At 38.7% G+C, this 23,728-nt stretch overlaps 1 protein-coding gene across 2 annotated transcripts; it reads right to left on the reverse strand.

Annotated features, from left to right (window-relative positions):
• Positions 1-842: 842 nt before the first annotated feature.
• LOC127632016 (prolyl hydroxylase EGLN2-like) lies at positions 843-23,511 on the reverse strand. Of its 2 annotated transcripts, none has more exons than XM_052110472.1 (6): positions 23,302-23,511; positions 21,155-22,495; positions 9,544-9,663; positions 9,300-9,413; positions 7,032-7,099; positions 843-4,130 (listed from the first exon to the last, which is right to left on the reverse strand). In XM_052110472.1, exons 2-5 carry the CDS (start codon positions 22,259-22,261, stop codon positions 7,073-7,075), a joined length of 1,368 nt encoding a protein of 455 aa, XP_051966432.1. In that variant the 5' UTR covers positions 22,262-22,495; positions 23,302-23,511; the 3' UTR covers positions 843-4,130; positions 7,032-7,072. The 2 variants fall into 2 exon arrangements, with proteins under 2 accessions (XP_051966432.1, XP_051966431.1); XM_052110471.1 differs by having other exon boundaries at positions 9,277-9,413.
• Positions 23,512-23,728: the final 217 nt, after the last annotated feature.

Below are 23,728 nucleotides of genomic sequence, written 5' to 3' on the forward strand. Positions count from 1 at the left end.
CCATGAACCAGTGGGACATTCTTTGCTTTGAGATGGTCAAACTCATTGTGCTGTCTCCAAAGCAAACTGTCAATGTACATGCATAATGCCCTCACTATGGAGAGCATATGTAGCCTCATCTTACTCAAAAGGAGGAGAGAATGTTCATAAGGTAACAGTCAGAAGCCAGACATGCAGTCTCCATAGCTTTGGCCAAAGATGCTAGATTGTGGCTTGAGCTTGCGAGAGCAGATCAGACCTCAAAGGAATTCGCCATGGGGGAACATCCACAGCTCTACCACATAGAGACCCGCTGGCTGTTGGGCCATTTGCTGCAACTAGTATCACTGTTTCCTTGAATTCTCATATCTTGCACAATACTTGATGTTGCATGTCTGCACATATGCGTTTGCAAATCACTTGACACAAACCAGAGTTGACTCATTGCTCACTTTTGTGAACATGTTTGTGCCTCGTGCAGCAGCTACGAGGTATGTCAGTTGTGCTTCTGGCAAACTGCAAAGACTGAAAATAGTTCCCTCATTCCAGGCATACAACCACAGGGAAAGTGAGTGCATTGTTCTGGGAATGTGAAAGAAACTGCTGACCATAGGGTCTATCCAGCATACATGCCTAGCAATGAGCATTTAAGTTTGTGTTGTAACAAGGCAAGTTTCTAAATCCTATATTCTCACATCTTACTCATACTGTTCCTCGGAAGAGGAGTGTTAGTGGGAGGAGAGGGAAGTGGTTTCTGAATTAATGAATCACAATGACTAAATTTTTTTTTTTGGTACAGATGGAAAGTTTCCTAAAAATGACAAAATATATGTTAAAAAGAGAAAAAGGACACAGAGTTCAGCTGTATAAAATCTGACACATTTTAATTAAATACTGCAAAACTCAGGTTAAGCAAACATCATTTTGTTTTCTCAGTTGATTTAGGTTTTTATACTGTTAAATGGCACAAAGCATTTTCTTTCCATAGCTTTTGTTTCATTCACTCTCATTCAAACATCACACATTGTATGATAAAGTGCTTTACTGTTCACTTCTCGGGCCACCTATGGCACACATACACAGAATATGTCAATCCTACAGTATATTCTCCATCTGTCATAGTATGCTTGGAGAAAAGTTGTCCAGTTTTTTTTTTCATTTTTGAAAAATCACCTGTTCTGTGCTGTTTCTTTACATTAAGTCTTATTTTCCATTATGAAAGTTCTCAGACTGTGGCTATGTTCAGAATAGCATGCTAACATAATACTTTTACTTTATTTGCAGTTTATAGTAGAATGTACATTATTTGTTAACATGAAATACCTGGATGACATCCTCATTTTGCAGTGTGCAGAATGAACCATAATATCAACCACAGTTTTTTACATCTCCTTTCTGATTCAAGTTTGATCATACTGTCAAGAGTTAAAGCATTTTCTTTTTTCAAAACTGTATAAAAAATGCATAACTTCTATATCCGAGATTATAACAAGATGACACTTGCTGAATTAAATATGTAAGTAATGTGGGATATAATTGTAGCATACCTGTTTGAAATGTTTATCATTATACCACGGGTCTGTTGAATGCTTGATTCTGATTGGTCGAGGGACGTTCTAAGGTGTGCAATTAGTTTCCAGTAAACGCATAGCTATGAAGTATGCAGTAAGGTAGTTTTCAATTCCAAACATAGCCTCTTAAAATGTCGGTTGAAACTGCAATGCTCTCTGGGAGTTGTAGGCACAAGGGAGGTGTACAAATGGACACCTGGTAGAATGAGGGTGTTGAACTGTCCAGGTCACCTACTAAGAAATGTGGCCATAATTTGTGGAGAGCCCTATTTTTAGCAATTTGTTGTAAAGCGCCTCTGAGGCAAAGAGGAGATTGTCACCTCTCTTTCAAAAGTGACTCAGTTAAGTGCATCCCCTTAAACAAGCAACAACTCTTTAAAGCTGAGCTAGCATGCAGCAGTATTACGCTATACTACAGCCTGGGAGTATCTAGTACAGAGAAACAGTGTTACATGCTGGACTAAGCCAGAAAGAGACAATTTTGTTTTTCATTATTTCACATACACACATAGATTAGAAACAGTCACAATCACACATCTTTTTGTGTTGCACAACACACATTTTGCAAATTGTAAATTAAGGAGAGGCAATGGGTTTTTATTAGCTATAAATGTTTACTTTGAGCAGCCTCAGAGACACGGGTTCTGGTCAGTTGGAAACCAGGAAGTAATTGCATTCACACAAACAATGGCGAGCTCGATTCGGAGGTTGCATTTTTGCTCTAGAATAAAAAATGTATACCACTGACCGCTAGGTTTAGGGTTGGGGATAGAGTTAATAAAACATACATTCCTGTTGACTGTATTACATTATTTACAACTAAAAACAAAACTCGCTTTTAGCGCCACTCTGTGAACATTTCACCTCAACAGCACTACCATCTACGTCTACTGGGGGCATTGGTTCAAGTCTGAACATATTGTTGCCGAATTCATTGTGATGAGTCTGACTCACCTTTGTTCGAAACCCATCCGACTTCCTTTATTCTGTGGAACACATAATAAGATGTGACTGAGGCTACAATTCTCAATGTTAACATTCATTTTGGGGTGAACTTTACAAGGCTCTAAATGAACAAATACAGTGCTGCGCCATGAATATTTAAATAATTGTAATTCATGTCTGGGCAAACACATCTCCTTTCTATACAAATGAGGCTCTTCAGAGACTGCGGCACATTCTCAAACTTCAGCATATTTTATTACCGCACTTAATGTGACGTTATACCTGCCCGCAGAAAGCAGGTGTTATTTTGCGCACGTGTTTACATGTTTTTGCAGCAGTAATTCACCAAATGATGATCAAATGATGGCATATTCAGATGTGTGTTGTAGTCAAGCCTACTTCCTGCATTTTAAAAAGCTTTTTCAATTGTCTGGATCACAATGGTGGAGGATGCTGTACTGTCCCAGTGTGTGCCAGATCACGGTGATCTGCTGCATTCCCACAACGTATAACTCACAACCAATCTGATTTCCCCATTAACTTTATGGGCGTGTTTGTGGCATCACCTGATTTGCAGCATTCCTTGAGCAAAGCAGACAGCTATTCTTCATGGATTCACCCTTAAAGGTTTCCCAGTTTTCAGTTCCAAAAACAGGTTATCATTATGGACTTTGATCACTTCTGATATGTTTTGTACAACGTCATTGTTTGTTATTTTATGTTATGTTATATTCATATTTTATGTTACTATTAATAAGCCGTTTTTCATGGCCTATTCAGAACTCAGTGTTAAAGCATTTTGTCATCATTTAATAACTCTCATGCAGGTCCAACCCTGTATAACTTTCTTTTAGTGGAACACAAAAGGAGATGTTTGGCAGAATGTTGCCTCAGTCATCATTCACTTCTTTGTATGGAAAAAAAGATGCAATGAAAGTAAAAGGTGACTGAGTACATCTCCTTTCGTGTTCCACAGAAGAAAGAAAGATTTGGCACAACATGTGTGTGAGTAAACGTCAGAGTTTTCATTTTTGGGTGAAATATTCCTTTAATTTGGCTACACATTCACTGGGATGAACAGGATATGACACGTTTGATTTGCCGGTCTCTCCTCCTCATTTCCTGTCAATCTGCGTTAGTGAAAAGGCCACAAGCCCAAAGGACAAATCTCATCTAACCCACTTACTCACAGGGGTGTTCATTTGTGAAAAGCAAGGGTGGAGATTTTAATTCTTATTACAGAAAATACAGTAACTTTGGTCCATTCTTATACTGTGACATTTCTTCTCTTGACTTTCCACAGGGTGAGAAAAATCAGCAATTTCCACCAGCCTTTCAGTGTCGTGAACATCCCAAATTCGACAGACAGCTCTGTTAGTGGTCTTCATTCAAAAACAGTCTTTTGTGCACTCAGAGGACCAACAAAAATCAAAGGAGATGTTTCCAATTGGGTGTTTGATTCCACAGAGGCATGTTTGTTGTGCTTCCTGCATCTCCTCTTGAATCGGCCAATCACGTAGCAGTGTGGGTTGGCATACACAAGAACAGGACACACTCGAATGCTCCCTCAGCTGGCTGCGATTCAGGTCACGTTGCCCTGAGTGACAGGCACTTGAACTCCTTTCTGTCCTATAGCTGTTAAGGACAGGGGGAGAGCAGGTATTTAATGGTGGACAGGTAATGCCAATGTTTTCAAGACTACTAAAGCACAATTAGTTCTCTGCAAAAAAAACTTTAAGTCAGTATTTTACATACACTTTGGTTGAAGTCATTAAATCTAATTTTTTAACCACTCCACATATTTGAAGTCGTTTAGGACATCTACTTCGTGCATGACACAAGTAATTTTTTCAACTATTGTTTACAGACCGATTGTTTCACTTTTATTTGACTATATCACAATTCCAGTGGGTCAGAAGTTTACATACACTATGTTAGCTGTGCCTTTAAGCAGCTTGTAAAATCCAAGAAAATGATGTCAAGCCTTTAGACATTTAGCTTCTGATAGGAGGTTCACTGAATTGGAGGTGTACCTGTGGATGTATTTTAAGGCCTACCTTCAAACTCAGTACCTCTTTGCTTGACATCAAGGGAAAATCTAAAGCAATCAGCCAAGACCTCAGAAAATAAATTGTGGACCTCCACAAGTCTGGTTCATCCTTGGGAGCAATTTCCAAACACCTGACGGTACCACGTTAATCTCTACAAACAATAGTATGCAAGTATAAACGCAATGGGACCACAGAGTCATCATACCGCTCAGGAAGGAGACGCATTCTGTCTCCTAGAGATGATCGTAGTTTGGTGTGAAAAGTGCAAATCATTCCCAAAACAACAGCAAAGGACCTTGTGAAGATGCTGGAGGAAACAGGTAGACAAGTATTTATATCCACAGTAAAACGAGCCCTATAGCAAGGCAAGGAAGATCAAGTCACAGCTCCAAAACCACCATTAAAAAAGCCAGGCTAGTTTTCAAGTGCTCATGAGGACAAAAATCTTACTTTTTGGATAAGTGCCCTCTTGTTTGATGAAACAAAAATCAAAGAGTTTGGTAATAATGACCATTGTTATATTTGGAGGAAAAAGGGTGAGGCTTGCAAGCCGAAGAACACTATCCCAAACGTGAAGCATGGGGGTGGCAGCATCATGTTGTGGGGGTGCTTTGCTGCCAAACAGATGGCATCATGAGGAAGGAAAATGATGTGGATATATTGAAGATACATCTCATGAAATCAGCCAGGATGTTAAAGCTTGGTCACAATTGGGTCTTCCAAATGGACAATGACCCCAAGCATACCTTTAAAGTTGTAGCAAGATGGCTATAGGACAACAAGGTCAAGGTACTGGGAGTGGCCATCACAAAGCTCTGACCTCAATCCAAAAATTTGTGGGCAGAACTGAAAAAGCATGCACGAGCAAGGAGGCCTACAAACCTGACTTAGTTACACCAGTTCTGTCTGGAGGAATGGGCCAACATTCCAGCAACTTATTGTGAGAAGCATGTGGAATGCTACCCAAAACATTTGACCCGAGTTAAACAATTTAAAGGCAATGCTACAAAATACTAACAAAGTGTATGTAAACTTCTGACCCACTAGGAATGTTATGAAAGAAATAAAAGCTGAAATAAATACTCTCTCTTCTATTATTCTGACATTTCACATTCTTAAAATAAAGAAGTGATCCAAACTGTCCTAAGACAGGGAATGTTTTCCACGATTAAATGTCAGGAATTGTGAAAAACTGAGTTTAAATGTATTTGGCTAAGGTGTATGTAAACTTCTGACCTCAACTGTAGTTTTTAAGGCAAAAATATAATTTAACATCACTGAATACTGTACATAAGGTTACACAAATAAAATTAACTTTAAGGGTTAGATCAGGAAGAAATAGCTAGATAAGTTAACAATTGCAGGTTACCACTTTTTACATCGGCAAAGATGTTCTTAAAAATCAGCTGCAAGTTCTGGCAATCACAAGGAATGTTACCAGTCTGGTTTTGATTCTGATTCATTTTGCTTAATAACCCTGCCCCCCAAATAAAAAATGCTAAACAAAAACTACTATTTTTGGTCACATGCATTTATTTATTTTTAATTAAAGGAATATTCTGATTTTTGCTTTTTTTAAAGAAAAGGAGGGACGAGTCAACATGTATTTTTATGGTAATCAACATTATGCCACGAATGCTGTCGATTGAGCTTAACTTGTATTGAAGCCGGGATATTCCTTCAAAGTACCATCTGCTACAACAGAACTCTGAATATCTATCTTCAAATACACAAAATTATATGATCAACCGATCAGTAATTACACTACATTAACAATCATGAAAGTTAAGTACTGGTACCCATCAACTGATAACTGATGATTTATAGATGAAAGCTATGACAGTCTCATTCATTAAAAAACATATCAATCTCATAAGAGTCATTCAATCGAGACTACACTTGTCACACTTTACGATTATTTTGCAAGCAACCAGCAAGGACAATGCAATAGAACCACTAAATGTCTTTGTTTTATTTCAAGGCCCTTAGTATTTCTCTTAATACATTCAATTCGGACTGCAAGCTTACATCTCAGCTAAATAATTCTATTCATTCTACCAGCTTCCCATTTTTTTTTGTTGCATGAAATTCTTTCAAATCGTAAAGTTAAACAATCTAATTCAATCACACTTTTGTTAACTCTTTTGTACAGTCAGTCAGATTTTCTTGCTTCCATTGACTGACGCACATTTTAAAAATCATGCTGGGATAACATGGATCATAAGGTTTTGCACAGCTTGACTGCATGCTGTCATTAAAGCAAAAGGGGGACATACAAAATGCTAAGAAATTCTAAAACTGATGTTAGTTTTTCAATTAAACCATTCTGCTGGTGATATAATTTGTGATTTTCAAAAATCTAATTAGAAAAAGGCAAATAGACTGACAACATTTTACTTCAGCACAATGTAAAGCACCGTAAACTCTGTACAAGATTTTTCTTGTATGTTCAAAACATATTTGATTTGAGAGGTACGAAACCCACCCAGTCTATACTTCTCCTTGGCTTCTGCCCGCTCTTTTGCATCAAAGTACCAAACGGTGATGGCGTAGCTGTGAGAAGAGAAACACACAGTTGAGAGAAGACAGTTGACTGAATACCATGTACTAATCTAATTAGAAGAGAAGAACACCATTTGGGATTTGTGTGTGTGTGTGTGTGTGTGTGTGTGTGTGTGTTAAGGAGTTTGTGATGTGTAGAGTCTTCTGTATGTTTAAAGTTCCAGAGATTAAAGCACATGAACAGTTAAAGGGATAGTTCACCCAAAAGTGATCATTCTGTCATCATCATTAACATGTCATTCCAAACCTGTATGACTTTCTTTCTTCCATGGAACACAAGAACCCTGCTCTGTCAGTCCATAACATTCAGCCTGACATTTCTTTGTGTGTTCCACGGAACAAAGGAAGTAATTCAAGGTTAAAAAAACATAAGGATGAGTAAATAATGATATACAAGGTTAGCAGATCTCCACAGAGCCCTGAGCTGCTCAGCATGTCTTATATGTTTATTCCTGCCTCTCTCCTCCCGGCACAAGAGCACCAACTAAAACGACAGTCCCTTGCACTCAGGAAACACGTATTTCCTGTGCTCCGCCTCGCCCCCAAGCTGTGATGGGGGTTGATATACACATGAGACACCTACCATTATCCTAAATGTAGCACGTAATGGAAAACCTAAATGGAAAACCAGTTCGTTTTTTATTGTTTAACAAAGAGCCATAAATACAGATAAAGCATTTAATGTGTTTAACAAAACTAATTTCAACACAGACACTCTTCCTGAGGAAGACCAGCAGCAGGTGTGGCATTTTTTAAAGCAGGATCAAATAAAATCTTAATAGTGTTTGTAGCGGTGTGAGAACAATGGTGGTGGACGGCCGAGGGAGGGGAGGTGAAATGAGTGCATAAGTGTTTACATGAGTGTGTATGTGTGTGCGTGTGTTTGGACCGATCACAGTGTAATAGACGAGGAGCTTGCGTGAGAAGGAAACACATAGGAGTGAGGTTAGCATAAACCCTCTACTGCAAAGGTACTTAAATTTAAAGGCCAAGAAGGCCGAATTTAAACAACAGCAGATGCAAATGGGTGCAATTATACAGTGGGGTTCAACAGTCAGAGTGCACATTGAAAATCTTTGATTTAAAATCAAATTCAAACCTAGAAATAAACAGTAGTGGTTTATTATCAATAATAATAAAACAAAATGCAAAAACAAGAAACATGCTGTCGAAATTAACATGTTAATTCACTTGATAATTTAATAATTATTAACGCATTAATGAACAAAATCTGGACTAGAACTGGGTAAAAATATAGAGTTTTCAATGCATCACAATCTTATTTGAAAGATCTCATAATCAATTCTTAAATCTCAAGATCCATCTTTCACTCTATGCAGAAGTCCTCTACAATGCAAGTCATGTGATCTACAATGCGACTGTCAGAGATGGTACATTTTCAGATTTCACTCACCAGTTATTGAGTAGTATATTATTGAAGAAGTTCAGCAGCACCTTGTGAAATTGCGTGTAGAGAGTAAAAGGAATAGTTCACCAAAAAATGTAAATCTCTTATTATTTACTCACCCTCATGCATCCCAGATGTGTATGAATTTCTTTGCTCAGCAGAACACAAAAAAAAAGAGTTTTAGAGGAATATCTCAGCTCTGTAGGTCCTTACAATGTAAGTGAATGGTGATCAGACCTTTGTAGCTCCAAAAATCACATAAAGAAACACAGAAGGAATCCATACGACCACAGTGGTTAAATTAATATCTTGAGAAGTGATATAATAATATATCTATTATCTTGCTTCGGAAGATATGGATTTAACCACTGGGGTCGTATGGATTACTTCTGAGTTTCTTTATGTGATTTTTGGAGCTACAAAGGTCTGATCACCATTCACTTGCATTTTATGGACCTGTAGAGCTGAAATATTCTTCTAAGAATCTTCGTTTGTGTTCTACTGAAGAAAGAAAGTCATACACATCTGGTATGTGAGAGAGTTTAAATTTTTAGGTGAACTATCCCTTTAAGAATTGATATTGAGATTGTTCAAATAAAGATTGCGATGCATCAGAAACTATTCCTTCAAAACAGCAAGTTGCGTCATTGTACGGAAACCGTAAATCACAGACAATTGCACTATCAACACCGGACAATGGTGTGTATGAGTGCTCATGTAAATTTCTAATTCAGACTTGCAGAAGCTGAGCAAAACTGACCGTGTGGCAAAAGCTGGTTTCACCTCATGTGGATTTCGTCGATCTGACCAAAAGATGAGCAGACGGTCAAAGAAAGGCTCTATATTAGCAACGACACTACGACCCTCAGGGTAGATCTGCAATAAACCTCCGTGAACCTGTGCAAATAGACACACACACAGACAGATAAGTGAAGGTCTGGCTTACTTGTGTAAAGTACACATTGAAGTTCATTATGACCCACCTGATTAATCAAAATTCTGTGTGAATTTGAGGGTCATGTCATACCTTCACATCCCAGTCTTTGTTGAGATAGTAGATGCAAGTTATGCAACGTCCATCACCATTAGGATTGTCCACGTGTCTCACGTATCCTGTTCCATTACCAGGGTAACATGCCACCATGGCCTTAAAAGACAGAAAAGAGAGGTGGTTTAAGAAACATCATTCAGAAGAGTTTATATTTTGTAACATTCACTAAGGCCTCATTCAGAGCTGGTAGTAATATTATTCATCCTGGGTGATCTGATGAAACAAACCACATTTTGAAGTGGTCAACATAGTGAACACACATATGGCCATATCACATTTGTAGCGTAAACAAATTCATAGTGCGAAATGGCATCATAAAGTTTGGTCACTAGATGTAATGAGAACCAATGAGATTTGATTATACAGACTAGCCGCCATATTTGACTTGAGTGAACTTTGAAGGTCCAAAAAGCATATAAATGCAGCATAAAGGCAATCCAGTAATCCACTCCAGTATTTTAATCCATATCTTCAGAAGTGATATGATGTGTGTGAGGAACAGATCAATATTTAAATTGTTTTATCAATCTCCACATTTACCTTCTACTAATGGGCAGGGAGGAAAGTTTAAAGTAATAAAGATTAATTAATAATTCTCATCCACACCTATCATATCATAGAAGAAGATACAGATTTAACCACTGGAGTACTTTTATGCTGCCATTATGTGCAATTTCTAGCTTAAAAATGTTGTTACCCATTCACTTGTATTGTATGGACCTACAGAGCTGAAATATTCTTCTAAAAATAATAATTTGTGTTCAGCAGAACATTTTGGGATGGCATGAGGATGAGTAAGTGATGAGAGATTTTTCATTTTTGTTCTGTTCACCACACAAAGTGATCAAATCCTTTAGAAGACTTGGAATTTAGTCAGGCCCATATGGAAACTGTGCAAGCAGAATTCCGCATACAACTCTGCACATATCCCTTTAATTAAGAAATTCATTTGTATTTGTTTTTGCTTTGGTACACTGACAAATCTACTGCCTACTCACACAAGACAAAATCATCTGAGCATAAACTTTGTTACATAGGTAAAAAGAAAATAACTATCCAATCCCAATTTTTGGAAAATTCCATACTTACATCCATACATTAAAAAAACATAATTGGTATGCCATGGTAGATTTAAAGGTAAGTGTGTAGACACAAAATCAGAGACCCTTCCCTGATCACTTAAGTTATGGTCACAGAAGGTGCATTTGAAATGTCTGTAGGTAAAACCACATGTAAATGGCATTCTATCTCTTCTAACCACTTGTGAATCACAGATGAAAACCTTTGTGAATGTGTAAATTCTTGCTTACAATATTCTAATAAATTAAACAAATCCTACTGTTCAATGTACAGCTGTAAGAGCTTTTAATTACTAGGTGAGGTTCTTTGATTAATTTACTCTTGGGTTACTGACCCTTTAAGAAATTTACAGCAGATTTGGTGTCAGAATGATAAAGCTTTTCTGTGGTCTTCTGCTAAAGTGCACACACTGTATGGCATGTCTGCGTAGAGCGGCTACACTGTCAAACCAACCACAGGGTGCTGCATCAATGGACTTTGTCGCATCATTTCCAAATGACAGTGCTGTTTATGTGTCTCGCCCAGTATTGACCTAATACTTTAACTCATGCACTGCCACTGCCATGCACTTTTACATGCCCGTTTCAGCAAACTTTGCCTTAATACGTTTTTTATCATATAAAGTAGGAACTTCGACTCATCGATGCTTTTAATTTGCTTAAAAGTGAATGTTTATCATACATTTTGTACATCTCCCTGGGAACCGAAATTTTGTGTTACGCCATGCACCCACAACTCAGCAAAATGGGAGTTCAGGATTTTCGCACTAGTTTGCACAACTTGAATTTGCTATGATTAAGGCCCCGGTTTTCTCAAAACAAAGTCCTTCTTCAGTCAAAAAGATGTTTGAGCTGAGCAATGGTATACCGTTTTTGAGCATTAACACACCAGCCACGCTGCTGGGGCAGTCGTTTAGATTAGCACGTTAATATGAGGACGCATAAGACTACATGTAAAAACGTATGTGTTATCAATGACTTCATGTCTCATTCTATGAGTAGAATTTATACAAGACCAGTAAAAGAAGCTGTTTAAACTCAATGATTTAAATTAATATATATGCAGTAGAAAATGCGTAATTTGTAATGTTTACATTTTGCATTTATGGTGCTAATACACTATTCGAGGCCATAATATGCACCAGTTACACTCTCTTATTCTAATTTATAACACCGATACTTCTGCAACATGGGTGTATAAAAGTGCGTTAATGGGTAGAATACAGACAAAAGAACAATGATAGGCATATCTCACTTTGGGAAGATTTGTGAATGGCTTTCGGCTGCAGATGGCACATGAGTGAATGGCACTTAAGAGTATTTGAGTTGATTTGATTTCTTTTGAAGACTAATTAAATAAAAAAATGACATGACATGTTCTTGAAAAATGTCTCTATGGCAACCATCGTACAGACGTAGGTAAGTTTGCACCAGTATGCTAGTAACTCATAATGCATTCCAGTGAGTTCATGTTCACTGAATGGAATTAGCTGTTGGCCACATCTACTGACATGGACCAATGGTTTTCCTTAAAGTTTGCGCTCAAAAACCCCTACGTTTTGGCCAAATTTTTGTTCGTTCGTTCTAGATATGAAGTATAAAGAGGCTTTTTCACCTCTCATCCACATTTGAGAGCCGTTTTAATAAAAATGTATTTAGTGTGGACATGGCCTTTCAATTTGCTTTCAACTTTGTATTTGCATACATATCTTTTACCACGATAACATGACCTAGCGATGATCACGCATGCTCAGACATGTTGAGCTGAGGTGCTTATGCGGGCGATGTAATTTTGAATCTGGCTTGTGTTATTTCCTCCCTCTCTACTCCACTCTAGTGTATTTTGGTTGTACAATATAAACCAGAGTGCATTACTGTAGGTATAAAAGAGTGAACAACAGAGGACATAGGTAGGACATGAAATTGCCTACTACAAAATGGCTTACACTTAATGTTGTGCATTTTAAATGGCCATTAATAGATAAGGCCTGTGTACAACACTGTTTGCATGTGGGTTGTCTTCTCTAGAGCAGTAGAATTTTGGCATGATAGCTGCTCTGGATGATATGATGCATTCCTGGGCCTGTATGATGTTGGAGATGGTAACAGAGGTCCGTTTCATCAGGAATGTAAGTCATCAGGGTCTGCTGTTAGCTGCCGGGCTCTGTGATATGGTCAGCACTTTATCAAGCCCTAGAGAGGAAACACTCCCCCTGACCCTTATCTCAGGCTTTATCACTTGAGCAGTGGCTCTCAAACGGCACAACGGTGTATCGTGGGAGGTGGGTTGGTTTGTCGTGGAATTTGTCTTTACAAACTAAATAACGCTTTTCAATTATTCCAGGTAATGTGTGTTGTACGAATGATACATATATATATATATATATATTTATAGAGAGAGAGAGAGTATATACATATTTTTTTCGCAGATGTAACTTTTAAAATGAAATTAAGCAGACAGATTTGACGATATGTCGGTTGACATAGAGATGGTTGTATGTAATACATTTATTACTAGTAGCAGGTTTTCCCTGCAGATCGACGAGTCAACTGATATCAGTGGATAAACATTAGGTATGTGGATGGGATTAAATCTTGGAGAATTTCCTCTTCTGTAAGCAGCTGCCCAGTCACACAACAGGGGATGAGATATTTTGTGTGACAGATACCTACCTGATAGAAAAAACCTCACCTGGGCTATGTGTGATAGCCTTTGCACAGACGGGGCAGCTGTGATGTCGGGGAAAGTCAAAGGCTTTGTGAGTAAGGTGGAGGAACATAATACTGCCATCAAAGCCATTCTCTTGCATCACGAAGCTTAGCCAAAACAATGTCACCTGAATTAACTGAGGTATTGCAACAGAGCGTGAAGATAGTAAAGGTAAAATTACGTCCACTGAAAGTCAGACTATTTTCCATTCTATGTGCAGAGATGGGAGCTGAGAACCAGACCTTGTTACTGCACACAGAGGTGAGATGGCTAAGTGCTGTCCTGTTTTATGAGCTGCGGTATGAGGTCAAATCTTTTGCAATGCAACACAAACTGCCTCACAAGATGGCACATCTCGCTGACATATTCAGCCACCCGAATGAGCTGAACATTAAAATGCAGGGGGAAAACGAGACCATTCTGAATGCAGCAGATAAACTGCAAGGACTTTGGTCAAAACTGGCCCTCTGTCAAGATAGGTTGGTTGGTGGGTCCATTGAAATGTTCCCCTTAACATCGGCGCACACCGCGGGTAAAATGGGATTGAAGCTGACTACCACCCCTGGAGTCGCAAGTTCGAATCCAGGTTGTGCTGAGTGACTCCAGCCAGGTCTCCTAAGCAACCAATTGGCCCGGTTGCTAGGGTGGGTAGAGGCACATGAGGTAACCTCCTCATGGTTGCTATAATGTGTGGTTCACGCTCTCTGTGGGGCACGTGGCGAGTTGTGCGTGGATGCTGCGGAGATTAGCCTGAAGCCTCCACATGCTATGTCTCCATGGTAACGCGCTCAACAAGCCACGTGATAAGCGCATTGACGATCTCAGACACGAAGGCAACTGAGATTCGTCCTCCACCACCAGGATTGAGGTGAGTCACTACGCTACCACGAGGACTTGGAGCACATTAGGTATTCCAAATTGGGGAGAAAAAAAAATAATAGAGGTTCTTAAATGTCAATTGTGCTTTGCGCCACTTCGTTAACATACAATACACCCACAGTTTGTGTGTATACATCCATAGATAGTGCAAATCTGAGGGAAAATTGCCCTCAGAATTATCAAGAATAGAATTAGAAAATTATGTAAGACGTAGCGCACAGTCATAGCCCGTAGCGTTAGCTTAGTGTGGTCACAAATATAGAGCCTGCAATCTGTTAAGGCCATAGTATACTACAGTTTTTTGTATGCAACTACATATTTCACACAATATGTGTTATTCAAATTTCTTCACCAAAGTACACACAGATAGCCCAGCTTTTCTAGACATGTGGACAGTCTGTGTCTGTATGCGTTGTTTGCACATGCACCTGGCATTGACTGTACTAAAGAGTATCATGAAGCAGTCATACTCAAGCGTCCATACTGAATAGCAACACACTACAAGTGACACCTTCCTCCTCCCCAGCACCAACAGTCTAGATCTGCTTTAAGGGTTTATAGGTATGTCTAGTTGTGCAGCAGCAAAGACACCAAGTTCGCAGAGACCAAACCTATTAACTTGTCATAACAATTATAATACATTAAAATTCAAATAGATTGTTGTCATAACAGAAATGCAGTCATTGTGTAATTTAGAGTTACAATTCTACCTTTAGCTTGCTGTAAGGGATTTTTGTGGGGTAGTCTTTTCACGTTAACATGGCAAGTGAAATTATATACGAATAAACAGTGGGATGTTTAATGTTTACAGGTGTATATTTCCTTACATGCTATGTCTATATGATACTCACAATCTCCCAAACATTTCCATCTCACATGTGGGTCAGTGTGTTATGATGGTGTCCAGTAAAAACTCTTATCCTCTGTATGTACTGTACCACTGCATTGCGGAGAGCTGCTGTTCAGATGCTGATATAACATTTCCTGTCTACACCTCTCTTCTATTGTATAATCTAATTGTCCCTCCTACTCAGATAAGCCACTGCCAAGGACTTAGTATCTTAAAGATGATGTCTGTTATTTGTTTTTTCAGTGTTCAAATAGGGTACAATGGGGCTTAAGGAAATTTAGCTTTTTTCTGGTCACAAAATGTATCAAAGTGGAATTATTTTATTTATTTTATAAATATTGATGGAGAAACATAATTTGTGTGAAAATAAATAATAATGGAAAGTTGTTTTAATTAAAATTCAGTTTTTAAAAAAGGGTAGTGAGGGATAATTTTACCCCACACTAGGGGTGAAAGGCTCCCTCACTTGGGGTAAAAGGCCCCTAGGGGTTTTAAAGTGATATTGTGTAGATACTGGGGCAATAGATATAGAGCAGAACTTGCCAACTAATGCAAATAATTTTGAGACAGTAAGATGCTTTTTTGAGTAACAAATTAAGATGATACTCAAAATAATCACTTCAGAAAAGGTTTAACATTTCATGTTCATGTCAAACACATTTGACATTTTATTACATCTCAAGAATTATATAAACAAACTAATCTCCATTATGATTTGATGAGTCAATGTGAGCCCATTTTGAAAATTTTTCATAATAAATATATTCACCCCACTTTAAAAAAACAAAAAACAATGTGTTTCATAGGGGCATTTAGCCCCTGCAACAGGGGGCTTTTTACCCCAAATACCATCCTTTCACGTTTAGGACAGTTGTTGAGAAAAAAATATAAAATGACATTAAATAAAACTGAAAAGATGTGGTAATTTCAGGGATTTTCATTAGTTACATAAATAAACAGCATTTTAAAAATCATTAAATGTTAAATCAAATAGCCTCAAAATCAACCATTAGACACCACAAGCAATGATCTCATGGAACAGGACAAATCTGAAGTGTATAGTGGCAAACAGGTGTTTAGAAAAGTGACGTGGTTGTTTTTGATGCTATTTAGTGTTTTGACAGAAAATAAAATCAATGTAACCTTTTAGCCCACAGAGCCTTTAGCCCTGTTGTACCCTACTTTCTACTATCCCAATTTAATCCACAGAGGCAACTATAAGTAAGCAATTTATAAGTTGATTTCCCAGAGAAGTGTAAAGGCCAAAGTGTACTTTGCACGTCTTTGTTGCTGATCGCTCTAAATTTCTTCATAATCCAGTCCGCGTGGCCTGACCGTCTACCGGCCAGATTTTCTTGACTCACGGACATGGTCAAGGTCTGTGAGCATTGTCGGCACATGCGCCAGCCACTGAATCTACTAAAAGAGTATCACAAAGTAGCTGTAGTAGGCATGCGTCAAACGTGTTTGTATTCAATCACGGTCAGAAGAGCATACTCACAAAGGCAACGCGGTCGACCAGGCGCAATGCGATCCTAAACACGCAAAAAAAAAAAAAAGTATACCTTGGTCATAAAACTGTTGCTCTGTGATGTAATTTAAACCATATAAAACACACACACACACACACACACACACACACACACACACACACACACACACACACACACACACACAGTGTGTCGTCTACTCAGACACTTCCTTTAATTAAATCATTAAAGTAAATTAAAACACAACAGTGTCTCCAACAAAATTTTTACATTTTCTGAAGAAATTGTAATGCTCCTTGCCAGTGCAAAGCTCACACCCACCATGTTGTGGGTGGTTGCCAGGACATTGCTTTGTGGTTGCTTAGGTGTTCTGGGCATTTGTTTACAGGCCCAGGTCAAAAGAGCCCAATTCTCTTAGATTTTCTGGTGCCTACGTAAATATCATTTAGTTCCCTCCTTCTGAAGTTTAGCAAATACTTAGCAGGCTATAACAAAAATATTAAAATTAAAAACAATTGGAATTCACTACATGTTTTGCCCACATATATGGCATTTTTGCTCCAAGCCCCCATTAATTTGGTCTATGTCAGGAACTAGAGTGCGGATGAAAGCAAATAAAGACTAGAATGCAGTTAATTCCATATTTGACATGCTGCTTAGAAGTCTATCGTATGTGCTGGTATCTCCTTTTATGTAATGCATGTAACAGTACTCTATTAGTGTAAGTGAGCTTGGCTTGGTAGTGGCTGTATATAGATGGATGTTGCATGAGGCTCCACAGTGTTACTCTCCGTGCACATGCTGTCCTCTGGGAGGGGGATGTGAGGTCTACTGCAGACACTACTGCCATTTGGCTGGTGCAGCTAAACACTGGTACTTGATGTTCCCTAATTTTTATCATTATTTTATCCACAACTCTCCTCTGCCATGTGGACACACAGCATATTAGAGATTGAATGATACAAATAGGACGGGATGTGCCACCGTGGTCGACTACAGCAACTGACTAGTCAATTAATGGAGTCTTCTGCTAACATGTATTTGGAGCTCTGTATTTGGAGCCTTTCTTATTTCTTTTTTGATAGTTTTATGCAATAAGGTGTTAGCCTATATTTTTGTTGAATATCCATTAGTTACCATGTTGAAGTGCTGTGGTAAGCGTCCATTTATCCCTCTGAAACATGTCTGATTGGAGTCACATGAACATAACAGAGCTTCATTTTACATTATTATCCTTAACGCCAACTAGTCGACTAGTCGTTCAAACATCCGACTGACTAGTTAAAATTGGTAGTTTTGCACATCCCTTGTATATGACTTCATCCAAAAGTAGTGGTTTCGACAGAGACAGAGAGGGAGCGCGCAATGCCTGGGAATGGGTTCCCACATTCACTTTCTCACAATATACAACGTTTGTTTCCAGGACAACGGCAGGGAAAATATTTTTGTCAGCTAAAAAGTAAGAGGTCTGGTAAGCCATGGCAGAGGAGAAGGAGAGGTAAAAAAGAACAAGAAAGAAAGGGAGGAGTAATCAGTCCAATGGAGAGAAAATGAGGGCGCTATCTATCCATCTATCTATCTGTCTGTCTGTCCTAAAATGGCAAATTTCAAGACTGATAAAGGATTTAACGAGTGATCTCACTACAGATTATGGGTGATGTGGGTCAAGTGACTGCAGTCGGACTGATCTGACCCACTGAACAGAAGACTCAACATGCAGATCAAATCTTCAGATTCACTGAAAGGTCATTCAGCTCAGGTTTCTTATGGCAACAGCAATGGACAGACTGTGATTTCAAGGAATATTCACGTGTCATTATTGGATGTATACTGATACTTGTATATTCAGAAATATACACTCAACATTTAGATGAATAAGGTATAAAAGATACATGTTCCAATTGTTTCTCATCTACATCTATCTTTTCTACATCTAATGAATGAGTCGCATGGACTACTTTTATGATACTTGTTTTGGGTCCTTTTTTAAGCTTTACAGTGAGGCGCTATCAACTGCCTAATTTGAATCTGGAAAATGCCATAGCCTGAAGATCGTATAACAGGACATACCATCGGACACTGGTTTGACCTGGCAAGCTCAAATAACTAGACCTGCGTCATGAGGGCAGTTTCAGCTCTGATGTTCGCAGCGGGCTGACAAGACTGATGCAACACTCTGAGCACATACGGGTCGATGGCTCCATCTCACTCATGAGGCATATTGTTCAGTCTTCTGTGCCAAGCTATTTGAGCAATTGAATTATCTCTTAACTGTCTGTGATGTCAAAGTCAATATTAAACTTATTTCAATCTACATAACACGTTATTTACATAAAATACATAAATATATATATATATTATTTTATTAAGTCAATGGACTATTTTTTAACTCTCATGTTCTTTTGAGATTGAATTTACTGATTTCCTTTAGGGTAATTTTGAAATTAACCTCTTATTAACACTTGGGCAAAACTAAGAGTGCCTAGCCTTTTGCACGTGAAAATTTGTTTAACTTATTCCTGATTAATACCTCCCCAAAGACAACAAATGTACAATATATACAGTATTAGTGTAATATGTAACACTTTAATGGAAGACGTTTGAAGCACTTTATTAAGTAGAAATTTAGTTTATAATCCGTTCTCAAAAGACATATATTAACCTGATATTTAGATGCTAAGTAATCCCCCCCCCCATATGCATTTCTTGAGTACAACTTTGTGTATATGATCAATCACTTTGCATGTCAAGCTTTGAAAAGGTTTCACAATCATACTATACAAACATGCGCACACACCTTACTCACATGCAGTGCATTTTAGTGGCAGTAAGAATGCCTTGTTTGTGTACGGGCTACAGATCGAGATTGAGAGAGTAGTCTTCAAAGCCAGAAAAAACTCTAATCTGAGATCTGAAAGGAAAGCGCTTCTCGAGATGGAAGTTAGTCAGAGGTAAAGCCAAAAAAAAATTTTTACCAATGAGATTACCATACAAAAAGTCAGCATCTTGGTGACCCTCACACGACCAACTGAAAACTACTACCTTAATCTCAGGAAGCACCCAGTTATTGAACATTTTTACTCATGGATTAAATTAAAGTGAATTAAAATAATGTGAATAGTTGACTGTGAATAGTGAATTTCTACAATGGCATCGTTAACTAAAAACTATTGCATTTGAATGATGCTCCATCCACATCATTAGGTATCAGTGCAAGACCAAAACAACATAAACAGAAAAGATTACCGATTGTACCTTTAAAGGGATAGTTCACCCAAAAATGTTTATTCTCTCATCATTTACTCACCCTCATGACATTTCAGATGTGTATTTTTTCTTTCTTCTGTTGGACACAAATTAAAAAAATGTTTAGGAAATTTCTCAGCTCTGTAGGTCCATACAATGCAAGTGAATGGTGATCAGACCATTGTAGCTCCAAAAATCATGAAGGAAACAAAAAAACGCATCCATAAATGGTAAATGGTCTGCACATATATAGCACCTTTTTAACCATAGCAGTATTGAAAGCACTTTACGCTGTGTCTCATTCACCCATTCACACACCAATGAGGTAGAGCGGCCATGCAAGGCGCTAGCCTGCCATTGGGAGCAACTTGGGGTTCAGTGTCTTGCCCAAGGCACTTCGGCATGTAGAGTCGTGTGGGCCAGGAATCGAACCACCAACACTGCAATTAGTGGACAACCCACTCTACCACCTAAGCCACAGACACCCCTTAAGTCTTTAGTGGTTAAATCCACATCTTCAGAAGCAATATGTGGCAGAATGTGTGGGTTACAAACAGAACAATATTTAAGTCCTTTTTTAGTCAATCTCCACATTAACTTGCACTTTCAGATGTAAAAGTGAAACTAAACAGGCACCACTTTGACTTTCAGATGTAAAAGTGAAAGTGGACATTTAGTGTCACCCGCACCTATTATACGCTTCTAAAAGAATGTGCTTAACCACTGGAGTCATATGGATTAATTCTGTTTCTTTTATATGATTTTTGGTGTTACAAAAGGTCTGATCGCCATTCAGTTGAATTATATGGACCTACAGAGCAGAGATATTCTTCTAAAAATCTTAGTTTGTGTTCTGCTGAAGAAAGAAAGTCATACACATCTGGAGTAAATGATGAGAGAATTTTCCTTTAACTACTCTTTAAATTCTACTAGTGCGTGATTCAGATATTATCATATTAAAATACTTACTATGATATTCTGAACAAAATTACTTAATTTATTCACCCAAAAATGAACATTCTGTCCTCAAATTTAATTGTGTAATATTCAACTTAAATTAATAAAACTTACAATTATTTGTTTTTTTATGTTATTTTATTAAAGATTCCTCAAATTGATGGGATTTTGTTATGAAATTGAAATGTGTAAATTATACAATTATTGTTATGTGTTAGCATTCGGCCTAACATCTTTTGTGTTCCAAAGAAGAAAGAACGTCATACAGGTTTGGAACAAAATCAAGGTGAGTAAATAACCCAAGAATTTTAATTTTTTTGAGTGGGCTATCCTAAAATCAGATTACAGATGTGCCACCTTGTCACCTCTGACTCACCTTGGTGCGGCCGTTGATGACATAGTCACCCAGCTGTCCATTGGCTGCACTGCGCATTATGGCTTCATCAATGTGAGCCATGAGGACACCGATATTTTCGCAGCCTGGCTCGTTGCCATCAACCCAGGCTATCTGGTCTCCACGGATGTTCTTAGAAGGGATGTTCTTTTGGCTCACCAGCTGCCCGCCTCGAAACTTCCCACTGTGATTTAGAGTCTCCACTTCCTCCAGAACCTTTTCCCCACATCGAGAGCCCAGGAAGCCATCTTTAACACAAATGCCATAAAACTTCATACAGGGCACTATATACCGCTGAGCCATGTGCTCTGGGGAACAACCTGCACTGGTGGTCATGGACTGCACCTCAGCCTGACTGGCCTGCCCTGGTGCATGGTTCACTGCAACTTTATGCCCATTGTGATGTACCCAACTAGGGGAGGATATGGGGCTTGTAACACTGCAGTTTTTGTGTTGGTTACTGGCTGAAAGGGGCGCAATGGCCCTTGTGCATTTGCTAGTGTCTGTTTTGGGGTCCGTTTCAAGCCTCCTCCTTTTGCAATCGAGCAGAGGGTAGACAGTGTCTGGTCCATGGGATGTTTCCGAAGAACCGCTAGATCCGGCCCCCGTTCCAGGACCGCCGCAAAGGGCCCCGATCCCTGAGTTTTCCTCATCTCTTCTCCTCTGATGCTGGAGGTGTCTGAATCTAACATCTCCACAAGGTCTTTTACCAGGCAAGAGTGTCCTGTCTGCATGTCCCATGTGACCCCCACTGGGGGTCTCCACCAGTAGTCCGTTTAGATGTGAATACACGCTGTGTTTCTGCACTGGAACATCATGATAACTTCCTTCAGTAGTAGCTGCCGGGGACACCCGTCCTTCGCCATTATACAATGGCAATCCGCTTTTAGACTCGTTCTTCAGAACCGTAATACCGGATTCCGATCTGGACGCGTGATCTGCCAACAGCTCCTCCGCCGTGGTCGCGTTCAGACCCATTTTACTCACCGCATGAGGCTCACAACAGCCGTTCGTGACTCTGTCTGACGCTGAGCAGATATTCTCGGTTCCGTGTGCTTTTAAAAGGTCCGTGTTTTCCAGCCTCTCCATGTCATCTCGTCAACCCCTGGATGCGCACGTAGCTCACGTCCAATCCTCATTTTCTAATAAATCCTATCTGCACATGCCTGCCTGGCGGCGCTGTTATCACGAACCTCCAAAACTTTCCCAGTGAAGCACTAACACAGTCCTATTCCACGGGGTTTTTCGTTGTTTGAGATTAGTTTTAAGTTTCTATCAATGCTCCGTGGCTGTTTATTTCCATGGTGTGGCCTTTATGAATGCCTATAGACAGAGAGTAACATTGCACGTGTAAGCAAAGAAACACCTTTAAACTAACACATTATATCCAAACAACAAATACGCCCCCTATTCCGTTGTGCAAAATGTAATAATAAAATTGTATGGAGAAATTGGACCGAATTAAAAAAATAAGCTTGCTATTTCTATAGTAACGAAACTAAAACACTTCATTTATCTTCGGCGCAAAGTCCAGTAAGTCAGAGACTTGTTTTACTTTCAATAAAGTTATTAAATTAGATAATACCAGCGATTAAACTAGTAACCTGTATGCTTCAAGCAACAACACCGACTGTTTATGTCAAACGGTATTACGTATAACTGTTCACGCGATCGATAAACAAACCGCACACTCTTTCAGGCGGGATACTGGACTTTTTCAAATATATTTGTAAAGACAGATAAACGGTCAAAAATCTACCCTAAAAAGTGCACATATTAAATATTTAATTTCGTCAGTCCGTGACTGCATTTCATGCATTTACCGTCATGATAAAATGCTAACCAATTTTGAACCTCAAAATGTTTTTGTTTTTTTACGAAAGTAATGCCTTACCTGACAGTTTTTATTCGGCAGGCTTATTGAAATTAAGAAAATGTACTGAGATAATGTACAATCGCTCACCAAATGTGTTGGGAAATACTTTACCATATATTTTTAAATATCAACCAAAAAGCTATACTACCATATATGTCGTATATGGTAAATATAGCCTGTATTGTCTGTTTATTAAAAACAAACACAAACCTTTACTACGGAGATATAAATATTGGCATATTAGCCTGCTTACCTCTGTATTGTAAGAGCGCTATAACTGACCAGCCACGAATACATTTAATTTGTGGTGTTTTCTTGTCCATGTCCGATTTACGCTGATTTCAGATTATACATATAATTAATACAACGTTTTTATGGGCAACTCTGTCATTTTTGCTCCAACAATCCTCGCTGAACAAAGAGCAAGTACGCTTCGTATCTGTACTAACAGCGAAAGGGTGGCGAAATTAAGCATCCTACTATGGCGAAGGCTGAACTCATGAATATTTATTAAAGTCGCGCCTGAGAAGTGTAAACACGTAATCTAATTCATATTAATGAATCGACCCTCACCATAGTAGGATTGGTTATTTTACTTCTGGGTACGATGGCGGGCCCCTCCTTCACTCTCTCGCGCTCTCTCCATGAGCGCCTCTGCTATTCACACGTGCGCACATTCG

Source organism: Xyrauchen texanus, chromosome 38, assembly GCF_025860055.1.
Source record: "Xyrauchen texanus isolate HMW12.3.18 chromosome 38, RBS_HiC_50CHRs, whole genome shotgun sequence".
Taxonomy (NCBI): domain Eukaryota; kingdom Metazoa; phylum Chordata; class Actinopteri; order Cypriniformes; family Catostomidae; genus Xyrauchen; species Xyrauchen texanus.

Coding starts and splice junctions, on each gene's coding strand:
- LOC127632016 (XM_052110471.1), bottom strand. CDS start 22,261: ATGGAGAGGCTGGAAAACACGGACCTTTTAAAAGCACACGGAACCGAG. Junction 9,664..21,154: donor TCATCAACGGCCGCACCAAG/GTGAGTCAGAGG, acceptor CTGTCTTTTAAG/GCCATGGTGGCATGTTACCC. Junction 4,131..7,031: donor CAAGGAGAAGTATAGACTGG/GTGGGTTTCGTA, acceptor TGTCCTTAACAG/CTATAGGACAGAAAGGAGTT.